This window comes from Idiotropiscis lumnitzeri, chromosome 6 (genome assembly GCF_059441095.1).
Source record: "Idiotropiscis lumnitzeri isolate Australia: NSW breed Sydney's pygmy pipehorse chromosome 6, RoL_Ilum_1.0, whole genome shotgun sequence".
NCBI lineage: Eukaryota > Metazoa > Chordata > Actinopteri > Syngnathiformes > Syngnathidae > Idiotropiscis > Idiotropiscis lumnitzeri.
In genome coordinates, this window is record NC_142396.1 from 1696643 (window position 1) to 1721974 (window position 25332).

At 42.7% G+C, this 25332-nt stretch overlaps 1 protein-coding gene and 1 long non-coding RNA gene across 4 annotated transcripts in view; one reads left to right on the forward strand and one right to left on the reverse strand.

Moving 5' to 3' along the window:
- Positions 1 to 4855: 4855 nt before the first annotated feature.
- LOC148334437 (uncharacterized) overlaps positions 4856 to 25332 on the reverse strand; it is a 66726-nt gene continuing 46249 nt past the window's right edge. The window contains exons 3-4 of one of the 3 annotated variants that reach the window (XR_015844094.1): positions 17652 to 17787; positions 4856 to 4986 (exon numbers count right to left, since the gene is read on the reverse strand). This is a non-coding gene — a long non-coding RNA (uncharacterized LOC148334437). Of the gene's footprint in view, positions 4987 to 17004; positions 17508 to 17647; positions 17788 to 25332 lie in introns of those variants that run through there. The other 2 variants (XR_015844092.1, XR_015844093.1) reach the window with 2 other exon arrangements.
- Positions 24260 to 25332, forward strand: part of cspg4 (chondroitin sulfate proteoglycan 4) — a 55592-nt gene continuing 54519 nt past the window's right edge. The window contains exon 1 of the mRNA XM_088298746.1: positions 24260 to 24375. Coding sequence (XP_088154872.1) covers positions 24303 to 24375 — 73 coding nt within the window. The 5' untranslated portion in view covers positions 24260 to 24302. The remainder of the gene's footprint in view (positions 24376 to 25332) is intronic.

The window sequence follows — 25332 nt, forward strand, 5'->3', positions numbered from 1 at the left end:
CTATCTCTCGCCCGTTTTGTCGCCGATTACACGGATCCGCATTCCGTCGGGATTAATTGACATCAAGGCCGCTTTATTTTTTTATATCGCGTCACAGTCAAGGTGCGGCGATATTTGCGCCTTGTCACGAGCCTTCCGTTCGCGCACTCGCTTTCACCATCTGTCCGTGTTTATCAACGTGCGCGCTGTCATGGGGCGAGGACGTGCCGGGAGGGGGGAAATGTATCGGTACAAAATGATCCTGGCTCCACGAGAAGATTTCGCCGTGGCGAGGCTGAGCTGCGCTTTATCAAAGGTGTCAGCTGGTCGCTTGACACAAGACGTCGATTTTCTGATGGGATTATTTTGCCCGAGAATTCTTTTGACAAGGCCTCGGAATTTAAAGGCAAGCTGCTCTCAAACGGCAGAAGTTTCGGAGGAGAATATTCCCTTCCGACCAGTACACAACATTTTTTGGGCCTTCAACCGTTTTCATAAAAACCAGCGTTTGCCTGTACTGTCCTGTCCTGTCCTGACCTTTCTTGTATGTTTTCCATCATCTTTGCACGCTCTTTCAAAGTCACTGCTCATTGGCGGGACGGAGCACAGTTTTGATCGGCTCGGGGAGCCTTCATTTGAGGGTTTCTCGACCCGATCGGCTGTTTTAAGACACGTCCGACAGTACCACCGAAGGCTCAAGTGACAGCCCAAACTGTCAGTTGAGTTTTTTGCGCTCCACCAGAATATTTTTTTTTTTTGTCTGGGGAAAAAAAAGAAAATTTTAATTACATTCAGAACCAATCAGCTTTCATTGATGTCAGGTTGGATTTTTTATTTTAAGTATTTTTTTTAACTTGATTTTTAAATATTCAGTTAACTCAAACATGTTTGTTTCATAAATAAAAGGCCTCAGAAATAAAAAGGGTATTGGTACGCAAAAGAATCAAATGAAGAGAAAATATCATCGCTATTCATTTTTATTCATTCTTAGTTTAAGGTTTATTCCCCTGAGGAATAATATTTCTATCCCAGTGGAGGGGGTGGGGGGGGGGGGGCTTCACTGATGTGTGGCCATAATGAGATGCCAAAGCGATGATGGCGCGTTTAAAAGATAACACTTTCATTAAGCTTAAATAAATCAATTTAGGAAGGCAAAATTAAAATTATTCAACTATGAACGATCGGAGGCACTGGCGTATTAGCAATCTGTAATTAAAGTCAAATGTAAAACCAGTTAGTCACACTTCATTAAGCGCAAGAAAAACCAACGTGCAATGTGGACTCGGCAAAGGTTCACAAGTTCACTTTTTTTTTTTAAACTAAATATACTGTCGGTGCTATTGTCATGCCTTGAAGCATCTTTTTTATTTTTATTTTTTTTTTAATCAGTCGTCACCATGCAGATCTGCTCAAGTATGTCGCTGGTTTGCCGCCATTAACAAGCTGCTCACGCTTCATCTAATGAACTCAAGTTATTTCGATGCATGGATGGATCCAGATCTGTCAAATACCAATGACGTGAAAACACGTCATATTCTGACATGAGAAAGGGAGGCCCATGACAATTTTTCCACCGCGAGTATCGCACCGAGCTTGGTGATGAATCGCTCCACAAATCTCGTCAGCTCAAAGATGAAGCAGCTGAGTCGCCGCCGAACCCCCCAAAAAAAAAAACATCCATCGTCACTTTACGGAATGGACTTGGGTGGGGCGGCTCGACCAGGTTTGCATAAATTATTCACAGGGAGCGTCTTGAGTAACAGCTCTTCTACATGTGTGTATGCAAAATGCACACACATGCGACTTTTGTCCTGGCATGCGATGGTCTGTAAGAGTTCAAATTGTGCACATGAGTGGAACTTGTTCCTCAGAGCTGCAATGTCTCCGACAAGGCATACGCTTGTTGTACTGGACGCACTGTACTTTACAATGACCTAGTTTACTAGTTCGGCTACGCCCCAAAAAAAATATAAAATGGATTAATGATCTCAACCAGGATGTATTCACTGGCGGATCTAAATCGTATTCCTGACAGGTGGCATCAGTCATCGATTCTGCTGTCACTCAATCCTTTGGCTGGACTCTCACTCATGTTTCTTTCTAGGTTCAACCTACTTGCATTGATTGATCGATCCTGATGTCGCTCACTGCCGGACGTCTGAAACTCAAGCGCGATGCTTTTCAGAATGCAAACAATGCATCGCCACATAACACAGAGGCATTTGGCCGAATAACGCAACAACAATGGCAGTTGAGCAGCTCACCAGACAATAAACAAATGCAGTACAACGGTGATTGGCGACTCATCGTTCTGCCAATGACGTCATTCCCGAAGAAGTGTTGCTATTGGTCTACTATGAATTTTGGATGTTTGAGTTTAAAAAAAAATAAAATAAATAACCTGTGTATTCTTAGATTTATTACTCAACATACTGTGGGTCAGGTTTACCTCACACACGGTCTTTAAAGTCACGCATTCAGTCTCGGATAGAATACGACAGAATGTGAGAATGGCGACCTCCAGTGGACAAAATTATAAATGTGTCGGTTTTATGCATAAGAGTTCTAAAATTAAAAATAAAATGAAATACTGCATATGGAATCTACTTTGCAGATTTTGACTATTGCAGTCAGGAATGTGAAGTGCTCTTTATGCCGTGAGTTGTAGAACGCTATGCTGCCACTGGTCAGTTTATAAATAATAAAACAAATTATATTTCGTGTCAATCAATACATGCAGTATCACAGCTCCAAATGTCTCTTTTGTACAATTTGTCTTCCGCTTGGACCCCAAATACGAGCAACATGCACATGAGCTGTCGTGAGAACCGGTGGCCATGATGGCGTCAAGGTGGATTGATTTAGCAGGCGGCTCGCGGGATAATCAAAGCTCGTCATCCCGAAGGCGCTGCACCGCAATCATATTTGCACTTGATCACTTCCCCAAAGGGCTTGTCACCCCGGCACTCGCCGACACTTCCAGCGTACACACACCGGCACTCCACTTGGAAGACGGGAGTTGACCTTCCTCGGCTCAGGTACGCACGCAGGCGCCAATGCCTCGCAAATGAGATGCGCTCTCACCCGAGCAACCACGCACGCTTCTCCACCTGAAAGGCTGCAAGAATGTTGCTGCCTGTGCCGATCCCCGAAATGAGGGCACGCGGAGAAGCAGCCTCTGGCACTTTTCTAAACTTCTGTGGTTTTATGCATTTATTTATTTTTAGTTGGCAGGAATGTAAACATACCGGAATGTGCGAGCAAATTTAAATAGATGGAGACGTGATGAACATTGGAGACAGCAATACAGTATTGAGTGAAGGTTACCTGTGCCAAGAAGGTCATCTACAATGTCAACATGAATGTATTTTTTAAGAGACTAAACTGTTTGCGACAAAACAGACAACTGGGATGGACTTGGATAATTAATGTCATTGTTCATTCGATGACTAGAAAGACAAAACACCTTCACGACAAAATCGCTTTAATCACATTTCATTCACAAGGCAACTCAATGTGCTTCACAAAATTAAAAGTGCAACATTTAAAAGCATTTACAAACAGGAATTAAAAAAAAAAATCAAAAGCAGAGTAAACATCAAAAGTAGCTTAATTAATTAATTAATTAAATAAATAAATGTATTCAGGACATAAAGCAGAAATGTATCTTTCTGCATTGAAATCCCATCAATCTGTTTGAGCCTCATGTGGTTTTGTAAAATAGAAAAATCCGCCATCAATGATATTGTACTTGATAAAAGCATACAATTCTGAAAGAAATAAATACGTAAAGAATGAAATTCTTTTTTGCTGCACTTCAATGGACATTGTGCTACTCCTTCTGTGCTGTGTGCCTTGGCCACCAGGGGGCAGTGCAATACAGACAAAAATCATATGTTCTGAATTATTTGGCCTTGGAAAATGTCTGTGACGTACTCACTGCAGTTTATGTATTACGGGGCGAAAATAAGGGGCTCCATAACCCTTGAAATCAAGTGAGACTTGACCTTAAAACTTCAGATCAGGAACGCCTGCTAGGTTCATGTGGTGACAATTGTGAGGAAACAGCTCGTTTGTTTCGGTGTCGGTTTAAGAAAACCAGCGTGCAGCAGCAACGGTGCACTAGGGGAGTGACTTTCTATCAGTTAAGTAGGCCTAATCTCCAGCATTAATTATTCACAAGAGTTCAAAATCTGATCTGTGATATTAAAATGTTCCAATTATGAAGGATTACGTTCCTGCAACTTTGCATAATTTTTTGCAACAGCATTATTATTCCACGTCTCTCTCGCTCTCCACAGCGGACGGTGAACATGGATGCACATTGTCCGGAGAGAATTACCTTTGGTGGTGAAGGAAAAAAGATTTGTGGAGGAGTTAGCTGCAGCTGTCCGGAGTGTTCAGCATCAGTGAGCTTCACCCAACGGAAACTCCTCGGAGACGACGCCGTGGCTCTCGCCCGTCATGCGTCGGCATTATTGAGACTCTGGTCACTTCGTTTGTCTCGTGTCGACCGTCCGTTTGTAAACGCACAGGGTGCAGACTTGAGAAAAAGCTCCGGAGGTGAATCTGGATGTTGACACTTTTAAGATTTATTGTGAGTCGGCGTGTCCAAATAAATCACGACCGGCTGTTGTTGGACACGCTGCTTCGTTTGACAACACGGCAGTGAAGTGAAGCATGTCCCAAACGGTTTGACCCTGGAAAAGTAGCTGATTGATCGCCGGTCAAAGGGATTAATGGCAGGCGGGCGGCATTCCACCAGGCCGGCAAAAAAAAAAAAAGCCGCTAGCGATAAATTCCGCGCCGGTCACCATTCTAACCGACGCGCCGCTTCCCGTTAGCCCCCATACGGTTGGCGGAGCGAGTGATGGATGGCAGCTGTCAGTCGGGCGGTCGCTCCGCCTCGTCGGCTTCTTCTGATGTCACCTCTGAACAGCTGAGAAGCCGACTCTCCTTTGGGGACACATTGAAACGAGGCCCTTTCCAAATGGGCAGCAACCGCAGCTTCGTAAAAAAAAAATAAAAATTACTCCAAAGTTGCTAAATGACTTCCAAGTTGGGATCAGATGTCTTCCAAATGTAAAAAAAAAAAATTAAAAAAAAAAACTGCCAATGTGCATCAGCACATCAGATCGACCTCAGATGCGAAGGCCTCTACACACCAATCCGACATCAGCCGTCATGTCCAAGTGTCGCCTCGTCCTCAAAGTTGGCACGTCGGACCATTAAATGACCGAATAACGCACCGCAATGGCCGCCGGAGACGCCAACTATTCCGGACCTTCTGCGCATGCGTGAGACGTAGTACCCCCTCCACGCCATCGGCGGCGATAAAGCGTCGCCTTTGACCGTGACGTCCAATAAAGTTTCTTGAATGAGAGTGATGACTTTGTCGTTGAATCGAAGGAACACGCCCCTCGCAAGTCGCCATAACAACGGCTCCGACTTTACGACATGGCGCTACACCAAACAGACGGAGTGTACCGACGTTCCCAGAACTACACTTTCAATCAGTCCAGTGTAAAAAGTTTGATTTCACAAAGTGAGAGTGAAGCTTCCAGCATGACAAGTGCAAAACTTTGAGTGTCGCTAATTAATCAGAGCCGTCTGAAGCGTGTTCAACTTGACTGACGGCGGGCGCCGGTCGTGCTTGGTTGCTCGCTAACGACGACATTCACGCGCCAGAAGACGAGCAGATGAGCCCTTTGGACGGCGCGGCCGAGCCGACATGGCCGATGCCGCTCGCTGTTGCTTCGGATGGCCGCTGCCAACGAGGCACACGAGACCTGTCAATGCGTCGCAAAGCCACTGATGGTAAACATCGTAAAAAAAAAAAAAACATCTGTCCCATCTTTCGACGACAGAGGGATTTTATATTATTGCCGAAGTTGGGCAAATAGTTCAGATTCTGGTGAGGCCTTTATTTGTACAAAAACATTTTGGGAAGGATACTAAACAATGTTTGCGGTATACAGTCAAACTTTGGCTAACAAACCGAATGAATAAACTCTTTAATGGCTGAGTGTGAAATAAAAACTAATAAGAACTGCGAGGATTACCGTTGAGGTCCAACACAACAATCTGAAGGTGGGGAAGGGGGGGGGGGGGTTTATTCCCATCAACTTTGCTGATTATCACATCTCCGCAATGGACATAAAACGCGATGACGTAATCTCTCATTATTGGACATCACGGTCAAAGGCTACGCATTGACTAGCGCCGCCAATGGCATGGAGTGGTACTACTTCAAACGCATGCATGCCAAGTTGGCGGGTTCTTTGGTCATTTTCCCGTTTGACGTGCCGACTTCGACGGCAGATGTTGGATTGGTATGGTTTACTATCCTCTTTTTTTTTTTTTTTTCCCATTTTATGTTTATATTTATTCATTTTTTTGGATGTAAAAAAAAAAAGGGAAGTTTCTACAAGAAGGTTAATGGAGGACAGACCATGACGCACCAGGTGATGTCTTCTACAGTTTTCCTGATCAGATTTGACATATGATCTCTCCTTTATTGCGCACCGTAAAAAATCTGTCCGGGATGTACCATGAAACTTGTTTTACCATCTGTTATCGACCTCCTTCATGTCCACTCCAAAGACACACCATCAAAACCGGACGACATACTTTCAGCTTGACTGCCGACCACAATAAAAGCAGTAGCAACTCCTACACTAACTTTTTTTTTTTTTTTTCCTCCCTCGGGCAGTGACACGACAAATGAGCTCTGCGATGAAGCAACGGATGCGTTGCACGACTTATTTCTCCTCATAACGTGCACAACTTAAATTTGATGATTCATGAAGGATGATTCCATAAAATATGACTACATTTTCCACTTTCATTCAACACTTTGATGCTTTATTTAATGTAGCATTCATTTCAATGGCCCCAAACGGTAAATACATTTATCATCATCATCATCATTATTATTATTATATTATGATTATTGTTAATATATAATAATAATAGATATATTAATAATAATAATACATTAATTATAATAATATATAAATGATAATAAAAATTTAAAAAATATATATATATATATATTATTATTATTTAATTTTTTTTATTATTTCCCTTTAAGGATTAAAATTAGTCAAATAAATTCCTCTCTTTGGAGTGCGGATTAAGAATAGTTCTTCAAAAGAGAATGACCCCATAATCAGGGAATCACCGGCCTTCTACTGATCATGAGTCGATTTTTCCAAGTGTAATTTTATGGCCACTGGCAGGAAATTAATCGCACGCACAGAATGTGGTGGGCCAAAGCTCAAAAGAAGAGAAACATATCAATGAAAATAAACTTTGGGAAGCATGAGGTAGCTTCTTCAGAATGATTTTCCAAATAAGTGTGTTTGTGTGTGGTTTGCACTTTTCTGTCCTTTTTGTAGAAAGGAAAAAAAAAGGTTTAAAGAGCTAACATTGGATTTAAAATGACTTTCGGCGTCAATCAATAACTAAAATACGCGTCTCGCTAAAGTTATTTTCTCAGCCACACACGCTAAATTGAAAAAAGGTTCAAGTTATCATATTGACAGTTGCAGCCACTTTGGTGTTAAAATACATGTCACGCTGTTAGTAGGGATGTCAGTCAAAAGCATTTAGAGGGAACAAAGTGCCGGCTGTCTGTGTTGACTTCCATTAAAAATCAATCGGGTCCCTGCGTCCCACAATAATCTCATACTCCTTGGAGAGGACTTGTTGAAAAATTCACGTTAACCGTCCAATTTGATCACAGGTTATTTATTAGGTTTGATTAAAAAAAAATAAAAATGTGTGTTGCTCTTCGCATATTGTGCAGAGCGGGCTTCGTACGAGGTCGTACTCATTTTGCTAGCTTGTGGGTTGAATATTTATGTTAGCGAAATGCGACCGAGACTATTAACATCTTGACATGCGTCAAGCGTACGACGCATCGGAAATAAGCAGGTCACTTTTCCCCCCCGAAAATATTTTTCACACTCTAATAATAAATAAACTAAAAGTACTGATCGGTTTTTTTTGTTTGTTTTTTTTCCTTTCATCTGTGCGGCCCACTATGGGCTGGTCCACATTGGGCCGCGGCCCTGGGGTTTGGGACCACTGCACTATAGTATTGCACTTTATAAAAAAATATATATATATATATCCATAATAACATAATTAAATATATTGCAAACAATTAAAAACTCTTTTCGACCCTTTTTCAGCTTCAATTCAATGGACATCGCGCTACGCCTTCTAGAGTACGTATCCTGGCCACCTGAGGGCAGTATAATACAAACGTGCAGCTATTTAAGAAGACGGTCACAGATCCTCTCTAAACTTTGAAAATATTTGTCATTCTTTGCAAGGAATTAAGATTACATGCCTGGGAATATTGTGATATCGTCCGTCTACATTGTTGCTCCACCGTTTTTGTTTAATGCGTTAGGGTTTGTCTTGGATTGTTCGTTAGCATTATGCTAAAGGTAAAAAAGATAGCACCTTTGTAATTCTCTGTGTTTTATGTTTCGTTTGATGGTAATCGTCCGTTGACAGCGGCAATAAATTGATTGAAGCCTATTTTAAGGCATAAATACGCCGGGGGAATCCCTACGTTGCGCATCATCCACACCTCCCAAACACAAAATGTCAGCAGGCAGAGCAACATCTGCAACCTTGACACTGACATTACTGGCAATTCTAATTTGGAATAGCGCCACCATTTTTTGCTCCGGCGGGATTAGAGTGCCTCGTGTAATCTGTCTGCTCAACACGACGCTGTCTGAGAATTGATCGACTCAATTACCTTCGATTGATTATGCGGTAAGCGGAGTTAGTTCAAGTGAAGGACACGCACGCGCGCGGAGGTGGGGTATTATCGTTCGTATTTTATTGCCTCATGACTTTATTACCTCCTCCAAGGAGGTTGTTTTCCATTGCTATGGATTTGTTGTTTGGGTGCAACTAGTACTTGGTTTAAAATGTTGCTATATCAAGCTAATTAAAGGCAGGAATATTTCCCCAGAGGCAACAACAGAACTTCATCAGTTCCAGCGTGAACATGAACAGCAACATTGTTACCTGTTGAACAAGTGTACTGGAATCGTATATTCATTGTGGTATAAGGAGTGAATATTCAATTAAAGCAACACTACTCACCCTTTAAATAAACCTCTGCCGTGAGCATCAGCGGCGTCATACACGGACGGGTTTTTTTTTTTAGCTGGGAGGGGGACGTAACGGGATCAATGACGGGGGGCTGACAATTTTTTTTTTTTTTTATGAATAAGGGCGGCGACTCGAAGTCGGAGGGCAGGGGACTGACCGTCAAAAAAGGGTCAAGTGCCCAGCTCTGCTAATGACCCTTATGCTACGTTCACGCCAAATCGGTTGGAGCGTTCCACTTCGCTTTATTCGCTGGCCTTTCAACGCGGAAGTGTTGACAACGCAGCCGCTCATTCGCGCTCACACGGGGGAGGGGCTTCGCGTTGTGATGACGACAGCATTTCCGAGAGCAAACAAAGAAAAAAAGATTTCGACAACGCATTCAAATGGCCGACACTGTGCTGAAGCTAATGGAAACAATATTGCTGTTTTGGCAAAGTTAAACAGCTTTATATAAAAAAAATAAAAAATAAATGTTCCTCGCTCACTTGTCTCCAATTCTGGTCACGTATTTTTTTTTTCTTTTTGTCCCTGTTGTGGGAGCTGGGCGTATTGTAAAGCTCTGAATGTACACAGACGGCAACGCTAATTTTCATCAAAATTCTCCTAACTTCTCTTTTCAAACAAACCCGCCAAGTGTGACGTAGTACGACCCAAAAAAAAAAGCTGTCTAACTAATTAACCATGTGACGAACCAACGCATCTGAGTGACTCCAAGAAAGCAAAGTTGCTGACTTGAGCTTGTGCGTGGGAGTGTTGTTAGAAGCCATCTGCTCACAAAGTGCGCACCAGCGGCACGACGGATGACGACGATCCCGCTCGTCACATTACACCCCCTGGTGGCCTCGTAAGCGCCGCTAGCCGAATGACGCGTGTTTAAATGCGATGCGCAGCGCTCGCTGGCTCGCTCTCACTCCAGATCAGAAGAAAGGAGGATGTGCTTTTTGCTCATTCGGGCCGATGTGACGGGTAACACACACACACACACAAACACACACACACACACGTCACCTCATCTCGCCATCGAAACTTGGACGTCTTTCATCTTGAGGGTTTGTCTTATTCATAACAAGCATAATTGAGCTCCTGTGATTGGACATAAAATCTTCCATCGTTACTCCTTCTTATGTCAACTCTAAATGCGTCCCAGCTAGACATGGGCCCGTAAAACTTTTTGAGAGTATGAGAACCGTGTGCAAAAATATTGCGGCGTCACGGTATTAAAATCGCGGCTTTAAAATGACCTCCATTGAAATATTTGGCTAAATAAACACAGCGTTTTTTTTTCCAATCAAACACAATCCATTTTCTTTAAATAAAAAAAAACTGAATATTAAAAAAAAAAAAAAAGTATATTTGACGTGTTTATCCGTCAATGGCAGTAAAGCGGGTACCATGATAAGTTGAAAGAAAAAAACCATAAATACTGTATGGACCATTCTACTTGTCCATCACTGGTGACCCACAAACTACTCACGTTGTCCTTGGGGCTAACGAGTACCCGCGGACATCCCATTTTTGTTGTCGTTTACAATGAACGTTAATCAACGGCGCCAAAATGCATCCATCCTGGCGTTAGCATGTTAGCACGGTGGGTCAATCTCTCTCGTTGCGTGTGGGGATGTGCGTAACTGCTCGCCCCTCCCCTCTCTGCTCAATAAATATCTTCAAAGGTGTGGCTTGTTTATTTCGCAAGCAGCCAATCACATTGCAGAGGGAGGTGCCCTGATTACAAGAAGAAAAAAGCTCATCACCGGGGACGAACGGTTTTAGCGGATATAGAAACATTGGCTTTTTTTTAACCACAGTAAACCCTCAAAGCTTTAGTGTGCATGTGCGTGTTTTCAATGCATCAGCTTTAAAGTTGGTAAATATTGCGTCTGATATCAGTTTGAATTAGGATGGGCAAAAGCGGCGTGTCATTAATGAGAAGATCGATGATGGAGGTAATTACGCCAGCGTTGACTTTTGTTATCTGTTCCGAGTGTGTCGTCGTCTGCGTTTTTTTTACGAACCTTTTTTGCGCTTTCTCGCGGAGAGAAGATGCGGAGGCGTTGAACAAAATCATTCGGACGCCTCTCGTCTACGTCGCTGCCTGTCTTGTTAACGTTTGAGACACGGACAATGCCGGGAATGTGACATCATTCGCCCTGACGAGCAATGTGAAATAGGAAGCAAAAGTTTGGGGGGTTTTTTTGTGTCAGGGCTTTAAACTCACCTTTTGGCAAGAGATGCGATGGTTTCTAGACAGGTTACGGCTTCAAAAGTTCAAAGGTTAAAGCCAAGGTTCAGGTTTCAAAATAGGGTTTCAAGGCCAAGTTCTGGTTTTAAATGTGGATTTGAAGCGATGGTTTGGGTTTGAGATTCACGTTTCAAACTAGGATCAGGGTTTTTAATTCGGGTTTTGATAGTGAATTAGGGTCCAAAGTATAGTTTGAAGCCTGAGTCATGCTTTCAATTTTATTTGAGAAAATTGAAGCTATTTCTCTAAAACTAAGAGAACTATGCTCATTTTCATATCTCCTCTGCGAACACGACAGCTGGCTGGATATTAGAGCGTGAAGACCAAGTAATCACCGTTATTCACGAAATACGGCCATTATTGGACATCACCATCAAAGGCTACGCTTTGACCAGCGCCACCAATGGCATGAAGGGGTACTACATCTCACGCATGCGCGGAAAGTCCGGAGTAGTTGGCGTCTCTGCCTTTTTCAGTCTGTTCTTTAGAGTTTAAAATTAGAAATTCCCCACAGATTTTGACTGCGACAGACAAGTCAGTCTGTACAGTTGTACAAAACTAATTCAAATAATGAGTTTCGACACACACGCTTGAAATGGATTCCCCAAATCAACCTAATGAAGTGTCCAGCGAGCGTACGTGCGCATGGCCAACTGGATATTTTTCCCGTCGAGTAAACCATCAAGGCCATTGTTTCCAAGTAAAATATAATAAAAAATAAATAAATATAATTAAAAAAAAAAAAAAAAATATATATATATATATATATATATATATATAAATATATATATATAAATATATATATATATATATATATATATATATATATATATAAACATATATATAAAGCTGGACGAGTCCTTGCTGTCGTTAAAAACCTCAAAAAGAGACTAGAGCAGGAGGTGGGCCTTGGTAAGATTATGTTGAATTAGTTTCAAGAGATTCAAGAGACAGGACAGCGACTACTTTGTCTCAATTGGTCGTCGAGAGGCAGAGCGAACAAAAATCACATGTGGTGTTCAACAAGGGTCCATCCTTGGACCACTTGTATTTTAGAGCTACAATGCTTTGTTCAGATTTTGGAGAATCACAACATCTGTTCATCATCCTGATGCGGATGACATGCAACTTTACATTTAAGCGTCGTCACATTACTTTTATTAAGTATTCATCAAATGAATGAGCTGATAAACGTCACAACCATTTTCTCGGTTAATTGACGGAAAAATGCAAACTAATTGCGACGATCTTCATCATGCAACAAGAAAACGACCCAAAACACGCAACTATCATCAAAAGTTTTCATCAGGGGGAAAGAGATTTGAAGGTCTTAAACTGGACAAGTCAATCACAAGAGTCAATCGCAAAGCATCACCAACCTCATTCGGTTTGACCAAAAAAAAAAAAAAATGGGACCGCATAAGCGAGGGCAACATCTGCTCTCTCTTCAGAGAGCGATTTGGGAGGCGGTCGTAAACGAGACGTCCTTTGCATGTTGCAGTAGATCTGTTTTAGGACGCGACGTCTCCGCTGGGAAAAGATACGACCAAATCAGCTCCAGTTGCGCTTTCATGAGCTCATGCCTTCGAGCGTCCCATGAGACCAAATGAGGCTCCGAGGGTGAAACGAGGAGTCTCGAGCCGTTCGCCGCCAACGAAAAGTCCGCCGGCATCATGCAAAGGAAACAAATATTTCAAACACTTCCCATGTGACTTGGCGGTATGTCGGAGATGCGTCAAATATCCCACGGATCACAAATTAGAATTGCCTGCGTATCGACGCAACATGGCTAACGCGCGCAAGCTAACGTCGCTCGTTAGCCAACACGCAGCTTCACTTGCAAAAGTCTTTTTAATAGCAGAACATTTCTTATGATTTAAGTAGCACAAATGTCATTCATTTTTGCACCGCAAAGTTACGTTTGCATTTTTTGACATTCCAAAAAAAGTGGGGAATCCATTTTTGGGCTAGCCTGTATTTTGGTAGCGCTCTGGCATTCCTGCGCCTCAGACAACAAAGAGCTGCCACATCGTCGCTGACCTTTGGACCGATCCCGTATTACCGGCTTCCCTTTGCCTGCCCTTTACAGCGGACAGACGATTATGACTGATTATCCGATCTGACCTTTACAACTGTAAACTTCTTGTTTCGGCCTGAGGGTTCAGTAAACTCTGAAAAAAATGGATCCGGCACGCCCAAGATAGCGAGTAAAAATCGACTTGTTTCTTCATGGGTTTGTTCTGTTAATTTCGCTGGAAAATCGGTCGGAAATTTGCAAATGTTCTTCAATTTTAAACAGGTATGATGAGCATGTCATTGACCAAATGCTAAGCCGATGCCGGGCTAATTGCGCGCGCGTAACAAACATGATGAGGTGAGTTACACGCATTTTATATAATTTTCACAATCACAATGATAAACTCACAACCATGTTGCACATTTAAAATTATATAAAAATTCTGCTACTGCTATTTTAATAATATAAATATGCTAAATTCCACAGACGGGCTAAGGATTAGCATTGATGTCTCATTATAACTCAAAGAATCGGAAATTTGAACACAAACAGTGCAGCAACATATGTAGACTGACACAATCCTCACAGGGCACATTCTTTATCCTCTGCAAAAATATGAGCAATTTGAAGAGTCACAGTAGTTGTGAAACTCTTCTTTGTTTGTGTCTAACATGACTGCGTTATACGGCTTTCCAGCCGTGATGTGGCTTAATGTAACCCGGTGCTTCTCAAATAGTGGGGCGGGCCCCCCTGGGATGTTGAGGGGGGCGGGTGTGACCTTGGGGAACATGCTTTTTTTCCGCCGTACTACAATAAAGTGTAATTGCACCTCCACTCCACTAGTTAGCAGTGGCGCTCTCCTTGCCCATTGTGCGCAGCGATTATCAACGACGTTGTAGGTTTTTTTTCGCACCGAAAATGCTATTATTTAGAGTTGTGGCGGAGAGTGGGTGATGGGGGGAGGGGGGGGGGGGGGCGTGAATTGTTTTCTTCTTGCTAGGGGGGGCGTAACAGAAAATAATTGAGAAGCACTGCTTTAACCACAATCATGAACATGTTCTTCATTGAAACAAAAGAGCGCCTCGTTGTTTTTGTAAAAGCAAAAGTGTGGATGTGGAGTTTTAATGGCGCAGTCTGTGAGTGTCGGCGAGAGGATATCGTACAAATGGGAAGAAGTTTGGGGGAGGACATAAAGGCCTGTCGGGCGGTCTCCCATCAAGTTAAGTGCTTCAACTTCTGCCAGTCTGATTGCAAATGAGGCCCCCGTGCGCCGCCCATTAGCTGCGCTGCGACCAGACGTCTCCCGACGGAGCACAAACCCGACTGTCCAGCTTGAAGCAACAGCTCCACCATTCGGAGCCTGGCGAGGAGCAGGAGGAGGAGGACATACCCGGCCAATTACAGTTTTGTTATTTTTACGTGGAGTCCATTCCAGATGTGGTCCTTGGAGAGAATTTGGAGCATTTTTTTTTTTCACATCCTTGATACACCGATACATGGCAGACTGCCAAGTCAGGCTGAATTATGTCGCGGCTGCAGCGGCGGAGATGAGTGCAAGTTCAATCCCGAACTGAAGGATGTCTTTTTTTTCATGATTGAAACGAGGCTCATTTCATTCTTCTCTTTCCTGACATCTGGAACTCCCGGGTGATTACCGCACAGCTGAGTCCATTTCATTTGCACTTAAAGTTAAAATTCAAATCCAAAACAGATGTTGTAATAAGCACCGCAAAGATAATAAAAGTTACAACATTGATGCCATTTTTAACGATTTGATGGTCCAAATTCGTCCTGCTGCAGCAGCCCAGAATATTTGCAAGCAAACTTTCGTTTTCAGTGAACTGATTCTCGGTGGTCAGGCGGCAAAGTTGGGAAGCACTGAGATGACACAACATATTTCTGGGAGTGGATAAATCCCATCCGAGTGTCGAGCCATTCAGAAATCACGATTTCTGTGACCCAAAGAGATGCTAAATGTCCGAAATACACCCCGTCGGGGTTCGTGTGCGCATTCTTGCTCATGTCCGCTTCAGCCTACGTAAAGAATCGATCGTCACGGGTGTTTTGGATTTTGTGGAGGTGATCACATCAGCTCACGTTTGACGCCAATTAATCCAAACTGCCCCCCTGCGGTGACGTAGATGCTGAAACCGGGAAAAACAAATAACACGCTGAGCTCCAAAAGGGGGCGTGGTAATTTGTCGTAAATCTCATCACAAAAAAAAATAAAATGGAATCACGAAAGAGTCTTTTAGGGGGGGGAGCTTTTTAGCGCTGATGTCATTTTTACACAGTGGCGGGCCGTCAAGACCTTCTCTGCTGACCTAACATAATCAAGAAATCATGATCATTTTCATGTCATATTATATCCGAATGTTGTATTTTCAGGTGAGTTTTTATCCAATCAGAATTCAGTGAGCGCGTGTTGCCAGGCAGATTTCACTTAAAAAAAAAAAAAAAAAAAAGTTTGAAGATTCTTAATGTGAACTTTTCTTGGAAAGGTTGTTTTGTTCCCAAAAGTTGAACGACTTCCACCCAGACACAATTGCTTGAGTCTAAAAAGTAAAATTAGTGTTTGTTGGCCTTGTGTGCCAAAAAAGCACAATGGTGCAATCTTCTTCCGTCTCCATTGTCTCTCTATCGCCCTCTCTCTTCTCCGAGTGTTCGTCTTTCTTTCGCCATCTTGCAACACTTCACCTCGGGGCTTTTGAGGCCATTGTGAAAGACTGGCCGCAGTCCCGAGCCCCTGAGGAGGCTCAAGGGGGCTCAGGGTTGACTGATCGCTGGATTTCACCACGGGCTGCCACAACGGGGATTGTTCAAGAAGCGTCGGCTTTTCCGCCGAGACCCTCTCAGATTAAGGACTCCTGGCCTCGGTTGCAATAGCACGACCTCACATGTTGCCAAAACAGAGGAAGACTGGGCAAGTCAGCTTTCAAGTGCACCATGCCACATTTTTCACACTCTTGCAGTCCAGCTATCGAATTCTTCCATCACTTTTGTCTTTCACAGTGTTGATCAATGCAACCGGCCAATTAGAGCAATCCAAAAATCACCGGAAAGACCGAATGATAAGTTAGCAAAATATTTTTGGGTGGCATGGAGTAGTTTTGCATGCAGCTGTAGGTGGAATGGAGCACATGACCAAATTGCAAAATAATGCGAGAATAACAATCAAGAACAGTAAACCACATTGGGTTGTTGCTAACCAAAACAGGAGCACCCGCCGCACGTGAACGGCCGAAAATTTGTGAGAATCGGTGGCTCTTGTTCTAGTGGATTTGTTTCTGTGTCGCCTTAATTCGCCATCCTGAATAAAAAAGAACTGTAACTAACAATTATTTTATTATTCGATGAATCGGTTATTTTCTTCGATTAATCGATTAAACGTTTTCTTTGTTTGTTTTTTTCTATCACAAGACATTATTTCAAAGTGACAGTGTCGAAACACACAAATATAAATTGTGATCCACCTTGGCTCATTTATTACTCCCAGTTCCGTTTATTTGAGGCTTTATTCTGTCACGACGATTAAGCGTTCCAGTAGACTGACGCGGTCGCTCCAGAATGTTGTCTCTCTGGTTCTTGCTGACTTGCTACAGTATTTGTTTTTTTTTGTTTTGTTTTTTTATATATACTGACCTAGATTGTAAAAAAAATTTTTTTTCTTTTGTTTAAAATGAACTTCAAAATATGAATAATGTACAAATTAAGACCACACCCCTAGTAGACACCTTCCTCCACACACAGTTCAGCCACTGAATGTCCAATTATTTCTTTATAAACGTCCCGTCCCCAATTGGGAAAGTTTTCAATAATTTACAGGAAAATGCTTTGCCTCTTTGCAACCGGCTACCCCAGCTATGTAGGTCGGTAAAATTTGGCTGCATAATGATACTGATTACAGAAGAAGAAAACGAAGATGAAGAAGCCTCATTGGAGATCTCCCTCAGGTCAGCAAGAAAGTAATTGCTGGACTTTTGCACTCCATAGATAGCAAACAGCAGACAAATGGGCAGCGTCAAAGTGAAAACAGAGTCGGGAAATCCTCCGTCTGGCCTTTCTTCTTGCTTTGGGATCCCGCAAGATGAAACTTGAAAGAGGCGCGAAGAGGGAAAGGGGCGGATTGCTCTGTTACTCCCGGGAAGACGTAGACAAGAAAAAAAAGAAAAACGCTCTGCAGTTGCTTTGCCTTGCTTTTTTTTTTTTTCGATTTGGACTGAGATTGATCAAGCTTTTAGACACCCACACACACACACGCACACACTTACTCACACGTAAAACAATCGGGGTCCATCCAGGGGGCGCACTCGCTTCTTCTTTCACTTCCAGATGACTCCAAGGCACTAGCCGATTTCGGTCAAGATGGCCAAAGTAGTTGATGCCGTAAATAACGGATTATTGGGGGCACCTACAAAATTTAGAAAAGAAAAATAAATTGTAAATAGATATCGGGCGGACTTGTCTGCCTTATAACATGGGATATTGACACAGAAATATGTTGGATGTGAAGAGAAGGAAAAAAAATGTAAAAAAAAAAAAAAAATTATAATAAATAAAAAAATCACCCTGCAAAAGCAGTTTTTCTCTGTGTGATGCAGACCTCCAATTTGTCAAGCATTAGTAATTTTTAATAGCCGGGGTGTCAATCTCAAATACACAGTGGGCCGAAAAGTAAAATTTGAACAAAGCTGCGGGCCAGCATTTAATTTTTTAAAAACAATATTAATGCAGATTTTTAAAAAATATTTATGATAAGTGGTTTTATTAATGTTTAGTTTTTAAAATTACAATTATCATTTTGAATTTAAAATGGTATCGTCGTCATTTGGTATAGCCTCGGGCCTGCGGGCCAAATTTGGCCCACGGGCCAGAGTTTGACACCTATGGTTTAGCCTGTCATCATTTTCGATGTTCACAAAGAATCAAAACGGCCCAGGAGCCGGTTGGTCCGGAAAACGGGTGGACTCAAGCAACAAGGAAATGACCGTAAAAACAAACAAACGTGTTCTCGATGTCGTGTTGCGTAAACAAGCGCGTTTCCCCGACGGTGATAAATAGTTTCCCAAGCACGACTTTTTGTCACAGTGCCATTTCACAACGCTGTCGCCTCAGACACACTCGGTAAACACCGCAAATAATCGGCGCAAAGCCAGCACTCCAAATAAAAATGATTTAGAACTCAAGATTTGTGGGGCGCTTGAGGAGGAGCACAATCTCTAAAATGGGGGTGGGGGGGGGAATGCGCTTCCACATCAGATGCTGGATTCATTCTGCAGGAAAATGATAAGCAAGCGTCATTTGAACTGTGACCTTGCATTCCATACCCTCACACGGTTTGCTCACATTAAAAAAATAAAAATAAAAAAAAAACGCAAATCGCATCAGCCTCGTTAAATCGACAAGAAAAATAAATAAAACAAAATAAGTAACGTATAAGGAATCAAATAATGTCTGCTCAATTGGATGGGCATTTGAGTGCTCGTGATTGTCCACCAGGGGGCACTGCTAAATCCCATCTTGACCTGGTGGCTCTGCTCTGGTGGACCGCCAGCTGCAAGAACTCACAGGAACACATTTGGGGGTCTTTGAGGTGATAAGATCCGTCGTAAAATGTAAAATGTTACAGAGATTAATTTGTAAAGTACATTACTGGCCCTTAGTAGTCGCAATTCTTCCCCCAAGACGAGTCGCGAGTACAAGTATGTCAATTTCACTTATTGCTGTCCACAGTTTCAGTCCAAATTTCTCATCTCCTGACAGAGCATGTCTGCCGTAGTCTTCTTGGCAGAGGATAAAGATTCTACTCTGTGCCTGTGAGTATTTTGAGTTGGTCTACATTTGTTATTGGGGAGGTCCCCAACCACTGGTCTGCGGCCCAGTTCCAGTCTGAGGCTCATTTGAGATTTTCGAATTTTTTTGGCGAACGGTTGCTGGTCCGCGAAAGGTACGTGCCTGTATGAACCAGCTACGGTTCTCATGAACACTAAATGGGTGAAAGCTGCTGACGGAAAAAAAATTGAGGCGTGACAATTATTCACCGTGAAGAATGAAACGCACGTCTTCTTCTGCGGCGTTTATAAAAAAAAAAAAGCCATTTAAGTTGACAGAAGCCGTAAAAGTTTGGATTTTGGTTACAGGAATTGAATCGAAATGTGGTTCAAATTACGTCAGCGCGGCCATTCCTCAGATCGCTCATTTTGTTTGGTTTCGGAAGGAGTCCCCCTCAGCTCCTCGAGTGGGACTCGCCTCTGCTTCCCATCGCTGCGTTTTCGCCAAGACAGACGGGAGGCAGCGTGAACTTTAGCCCGCGCAATCATGCTAATGACATGTGAGATATTAGCAGACACAACTGACAGGGAGGCACCTTGACTGGCGCTCCGCGGGAGAAAATACTCCCGGTCACGGCGTTCTAGCGGGTGCCACTGTTCCCATTTAATTATCAGACGTGAGATGTGATAAGGACGGACTCCGAGCACAGTGGGAGGGAGTCGCAGCTCACAACAGCAACTTTTAGTCAAAGCGCATGTCCAAATGTTAGCATGCTATGCTATGCTATGCTATGCTATGCTATGCTATGCTATGCTATGCTATGCTATGCTATGCTAGCTCACTTGGTGCGACAGCAGTAAGTGTGTTCTGACGAGAGAGAGATGAGAGTCCACGATGAGCTGTTTGGATTCTTCAGAATTGAACCAGCAGCGGATGAGGTGATGTAAAAAGAAATCCAGCAATGCGGCGGTAAACTGGGAAATGCGTTCAAAATGTTGAGACCGGAGGAGACATTTAACCCATTCGCTGCCTGCCGAGGGAAAATGAATCTACTTTTTGGGCTTCTATAGCCGTCAATGGCAGTGAATGAGTTCATGCGTTTTATTGGGGAGACACGCTCAATGCAAACAATTGCCATGTTTGGATCAAAGACTCGGCAGGAATCCCGACGTGCGTGTTCGACATTATTAGCGCACTTCAATAAAACACTTTGAGAGACTGGCGCTTGCATCAGAGGAGCCGCCGCTGGTGACGTGGACAGCATGTTGTAGATCAGCGGTGGGTGGTCAAGGCCTTCAAGGCCTTCTCTGCTGGCGTAACATCATCAAGAAATCATGATCATATTCTTCACACTGATGTCATATTATAGCCTAGTGTTTTATTTTTAAGTGAGAGTTTTTATCCAATCAGAATTCAGCTAGCTCGTGTTGCCAGGCAGATTTCATGATACAAGTAGCACGCACTATTCGTCCGAGGCCTTCGGATACAATCGTGCGGGCGTCTATTCTGTGTGTGTGAGGGGTGTTTACAGTTGATAGGCGGTTGTGATAACCAATCAGATCACGAGTTGGTTACAGTAAGGCCTTTTCGCTGGCCTTACGCTGAAGGTGATGAACGCGTCTTGTGATTGGCTACTCACTCGTGAGGGGGCAGCGCTATGCGGAATCGACACGCCCGAAAGTCATAACTGGCGACTCTTTGAAAATGTCAAATATATTCTTGCTTTTTTAAACCACAATGTCCGAAGGCGGGAAAAGTGTGGATTTAATTGCGCAGATACACTTGCGAGGACATTTTCAAGTCGGACCTTTCAAGAGAGGTCGTCCAACACTCACTCGCTAGTGCGTCAGTGTGTTTCTGTAAATTATTTGTCCAGCCGTGGTGTCATAAATGATGGTAATATGAGGGGAATTGATTCAAGTCGGACTAAGTAGGACTTCGCTGAAGGCCCGCCCAGTCAGGTCATAAAGTTTCAGCGGGTGACGATTCCAGGGTGAATTACGACTCCCGTTGGGGGAGGGGGCGGCGTCGTAGTGGTCGCGGGCTCGGCCGGGAAAAGATTTAAAGTATGGCTCGTGCCATGCTGAAATAATCAAGAAGCTTGTTGTCAGACGAGATGGTCTGCCGTAAATAGCGTTGGGTTACCACCGCCATGTGTCGTTCGGCGGGTCGTCTTGCGGCCGCAATCGCTCTTCGGAGGCACGCATGTCATTGTGTCTTAGCATTTTTTCGCAAGTGCATCATGCCACAATTGAAGGCAGCAACGATTTTATTTTTTTTTTATGAAAACGTGTTTAAAAATATTTTTCATTAAATCCTTTACAAACAACAAGCGCGAGCTAAAGCATTTCTGATTATTACAATATACGTACATTGGCTTTTTAAATAAGACGAAAATACGGATGTAAGTTAGGCACATTAAAGTCAAAATTGATTTTCGCACACACGCAAAAAAAAAAAAAACACGCAAATAGCTTCATTGAAGTCAAATTGTTCTCATACATTAGCATTAGAACTATCGATAAAAAATATGGCGATAATGGCAAGACAAGGAATTACGGAATTGTATGCTTTTATCAGAATTTGATGCAAACTTAAATGTGCTTCACCACTCAATTAATTAGCAAAGAACACATTAAACTGGCTTGTTTTTTTCTGCATAAAAAAAATGTTTTTTTTGTCAAATATCGCAATATCAATATAGCGATCGTCAACACCCATATCGCATGCCGCATATTTTTCCAATACCATGCGGCCCTAATTTGGAAAATTCAATTGTTTGATGACATTAATCAAAATGTTTTTTTAAGTCAATTGAAGACCTAAAATTGATGTTTCCAAATTTGTGTAATTAAGAAAAACTTATGATGGCACATATTCACGACTACACTACAGAATCTTTCCACTGCGTCATCTGCTGGGGCACTGCCCCAAGTTCCCCTTGTGCAAAAATTATGCAAATTTGACTCTTTGCTCTATTTGAAATTTTTTTTTTAAATCAAGTCACCAGTCATTTATAGCTTTAAGAGGTTTAAAAACATTATAATTATTTTGCCACTTCTCTTGCAGAAAGAATAATTTGCCAAGCGGTTGACCGCGCGATGGGGAAAAAAAAAACTCTCGACTCGACGAGCGAACGGGAAGTTTAATCTCGGCATCCGGGCAGAAAGTGCTAATCCTTCCTTATCAGGAGAGCGTGCGCACTCGTGACAAGGAAAAGTGGAGCGTATCAGCTCCAGCACTCGATTTAAGAGCCCGTTTGATTGTTTTAGCCGAGAAAAAAAAAAAAAAAAGTTTGCAGCATCGGTAACGGCGAGGTGTGATGTGAAGCCAGAAGCTCCGGCGCACGACCGAGCGGAAGCTTAATTAGCTCGGGGGAGCAGGTTAGTGGAACAAAAACATAAAGAAGCCGACATTGATCAAGGGAGAAGCAACAAGAGAGCTTGGCAACCTGATTGGTCTTTCATTAAAAAGCAAAAAGGTTTATCCTTGCAGAAAGCAGCTCGCGCTCCCAGCGGGTCGCTTCAATTACCAAGGAAGACAAAAGCGCCAAGGTGGAGCTGTTTAGCGCCAATGCGATTATTTCTCGCGCCATAGTTTAATGTTCCTATTGTCGATCGATCGAGGGGGGAGCGACGGTACGATGATTAGTCGAGATTGGTCACTCGAAGACCAAAAAAAAAAACAACAACAACAGTGCGGTTGTTTACTTTTGAATTCACCCGAAGGTCGGACCAAGGTTATTTCAGTTAATTAACGAAATAATTAAAATGGAAAGTGAAAAATCAAATTTTCGTTCACAAAATAAAATAAAAATGTAAGTGCTTTTTAAAGAAAATTATAAAACTAATTAAAACTAGAACTGTAAAGATAATGTCCTTCATTTCCGACTGTAGCAATTAATTTATTACATAGTTGATTTTAAATATATTTATTTGCATATTACTGCACGTCCTCTTAATGTTTGTGTTTGTGCGTGTGGCTTTGGCTCGATTCTAATTTTAGAAGCGATATAATGCATTAAATTTAAAATTAGTAAAATTATTCAAAAGTTTTCAAATTATATTTTTGTTGAAGTTTTACTAGACAATACTTGCCATGGTATTTTTCTAATATTGCACTAAAGTAAAAAAAAATAACTAACACTAAAACTAACTGTTTTGGAGAAAACTAAAACTAATAAAAACTAACAAAACCACCCTGAAAACTAATTAAAAGTAACTAAATTAAAAATTTAAATAAGCTCAAAATGAAATAAAAACTAAGCTTTTGTAATTTGATTTGTGATTAACATCACTTTTATCGATTGAAAAAAATTTGGCCAAAATGTTTTGGAAAAACTAAATCTTAAAACTTGGGAATTTGACCATAAATGGCATTATAAATATGCATCTAAAAGTACAATATTTGACGAAAAATTTTGGAAAACATGTCTTTAGAGTTAAAAAAAATAAAATTAAATTGACAATTGTTTTTATCAAACTTAAGGAAGGCAGTTTTGGGGGGGTGGTTAACTTCTTTGTACACTTGTGCGATGATTATGAATAAAACCACAAAACTCTTCTTTTTTGCTGACATATTTTGCAAAAAAGACTTGACAGTTGAAAAATGGCAAATTTCCGCATTGCGGGACTTTTTTTGTTTCCCGAAAATTACGTAACTGCAACCGAGGCCACTTGGATATAAGACCTGGGCCACGGACCGATGGTTGCGCACCACTATTTTAAGATTTTTTTTTTTTCTCCCATTTCAACTCACATCTGTTCACACTTGAAACGTGGACTGTAGGGCTCAGAAAGTTTTTATGATGGAGATTTCTATTTCTATGATTTGCCATGAGAAGATTCCCTTCCGAATCTAAACAAATGCTTCTTTTTCAAAGTGACGAGGCAAGAAAAGCGAGACAGGAAGCGATTCTTCAGCCTTGGGACATGTGTGCAAGCGTGTTCGAAATGGGGAAGGGGGGGGCAGTGGGGGGTGGTGAAGGCGGGTTTCGGAGAGAGGGCGTCTCTCTCCTGGTCCCTCCCCTGCCCGGCCCCTTCTCACAGAGCAGTATCCTGTAGTAGGTCCCCAAAGTGGAAAGTCATTCAGGCCCCGGTGAATGGAGCGTGTCTAAGCAGCGACGCTGGAGGAATTAAGTGGCAGCACGAAAATATGAGAACCTCGCAATGTGCCCTGGTGGGCGCCGTCCTCACCCTGCTCATCCTCACTGACCCCAGCCATGGAGGTAAGGACCATTATTAATAACTGCGCTGGCCCCTCCCTCCTCTTTTACTCCATTCACATCTGTTCCACGTTGGCAAAGAACCCCCCACCCCCCCCCAACCTCGTCCACCTCGATGTTGGAATTCAGGTGTCAGTTTGTGATTTTTCTCGCAAAAGTATCATTTGGAACTTTTGTGCTCTCATTCTCACGCCTGATTCATTGCGGAGCATCTGGATGATATTCAAATACGCGTCTGGTCCAGATTTGGAAGTCTGTTTCCCATTGCAGGGCCTTTGCTCGTTCTTCTGCCAATGTCTGGCGTGGCGCCCCCCACCCCGAGAGCGTTTGCGTTTGCGTTGCGTTTGTGTTGTGAGAGGTCAGCAGCGAGAGGGAGGTGGCTGCAAGGTGACAAGATGAACACGAACTATGAATGGCGCTTTCACAGCGAGCGTGAACACTGCAGGGTGCGCTTTTCTGTGGATCCGTGCAGAAGTGTGTGTGGGGGGGGGGGGGGGCGAGGGCGGCGGATGAAAGTAAGAGTGCAGTGTGAGTTTTGACGGGGGGAGGCGAGGGGGGGGGGCATACAATGGCGCCACAGTGCACGAGCACAAGTCAGCCTCAGTACCTTTTTCCAATGTGACTTTGCGCTTCCGGCACAGGGCGAGTACAGTTTGTGCAGGATGCCCGGCGTGAATAAGCGGAGGCGCTTCATGACAATTCCCTTGAGACTTTGTATTCTTTTTTTCTCCATGTCGAATTTTTTTTTTAGATATCGTCTATGCATACAACCTGGATATTGCTCGATATCCAATTTTTTTTTTACCCAAAGGAAATGTGGTCCAGTGTCAAACTGTGATATTCATAAAATATTTATTAACAGTTTTTTTTGTGCACCGTGCAAGTGTAGTGTGAGGCGCAGTCTAAATCTGCGCAGGGGCGGGTTAGACTGAGTATTGGTATTTTGGCAGATGCATGCGA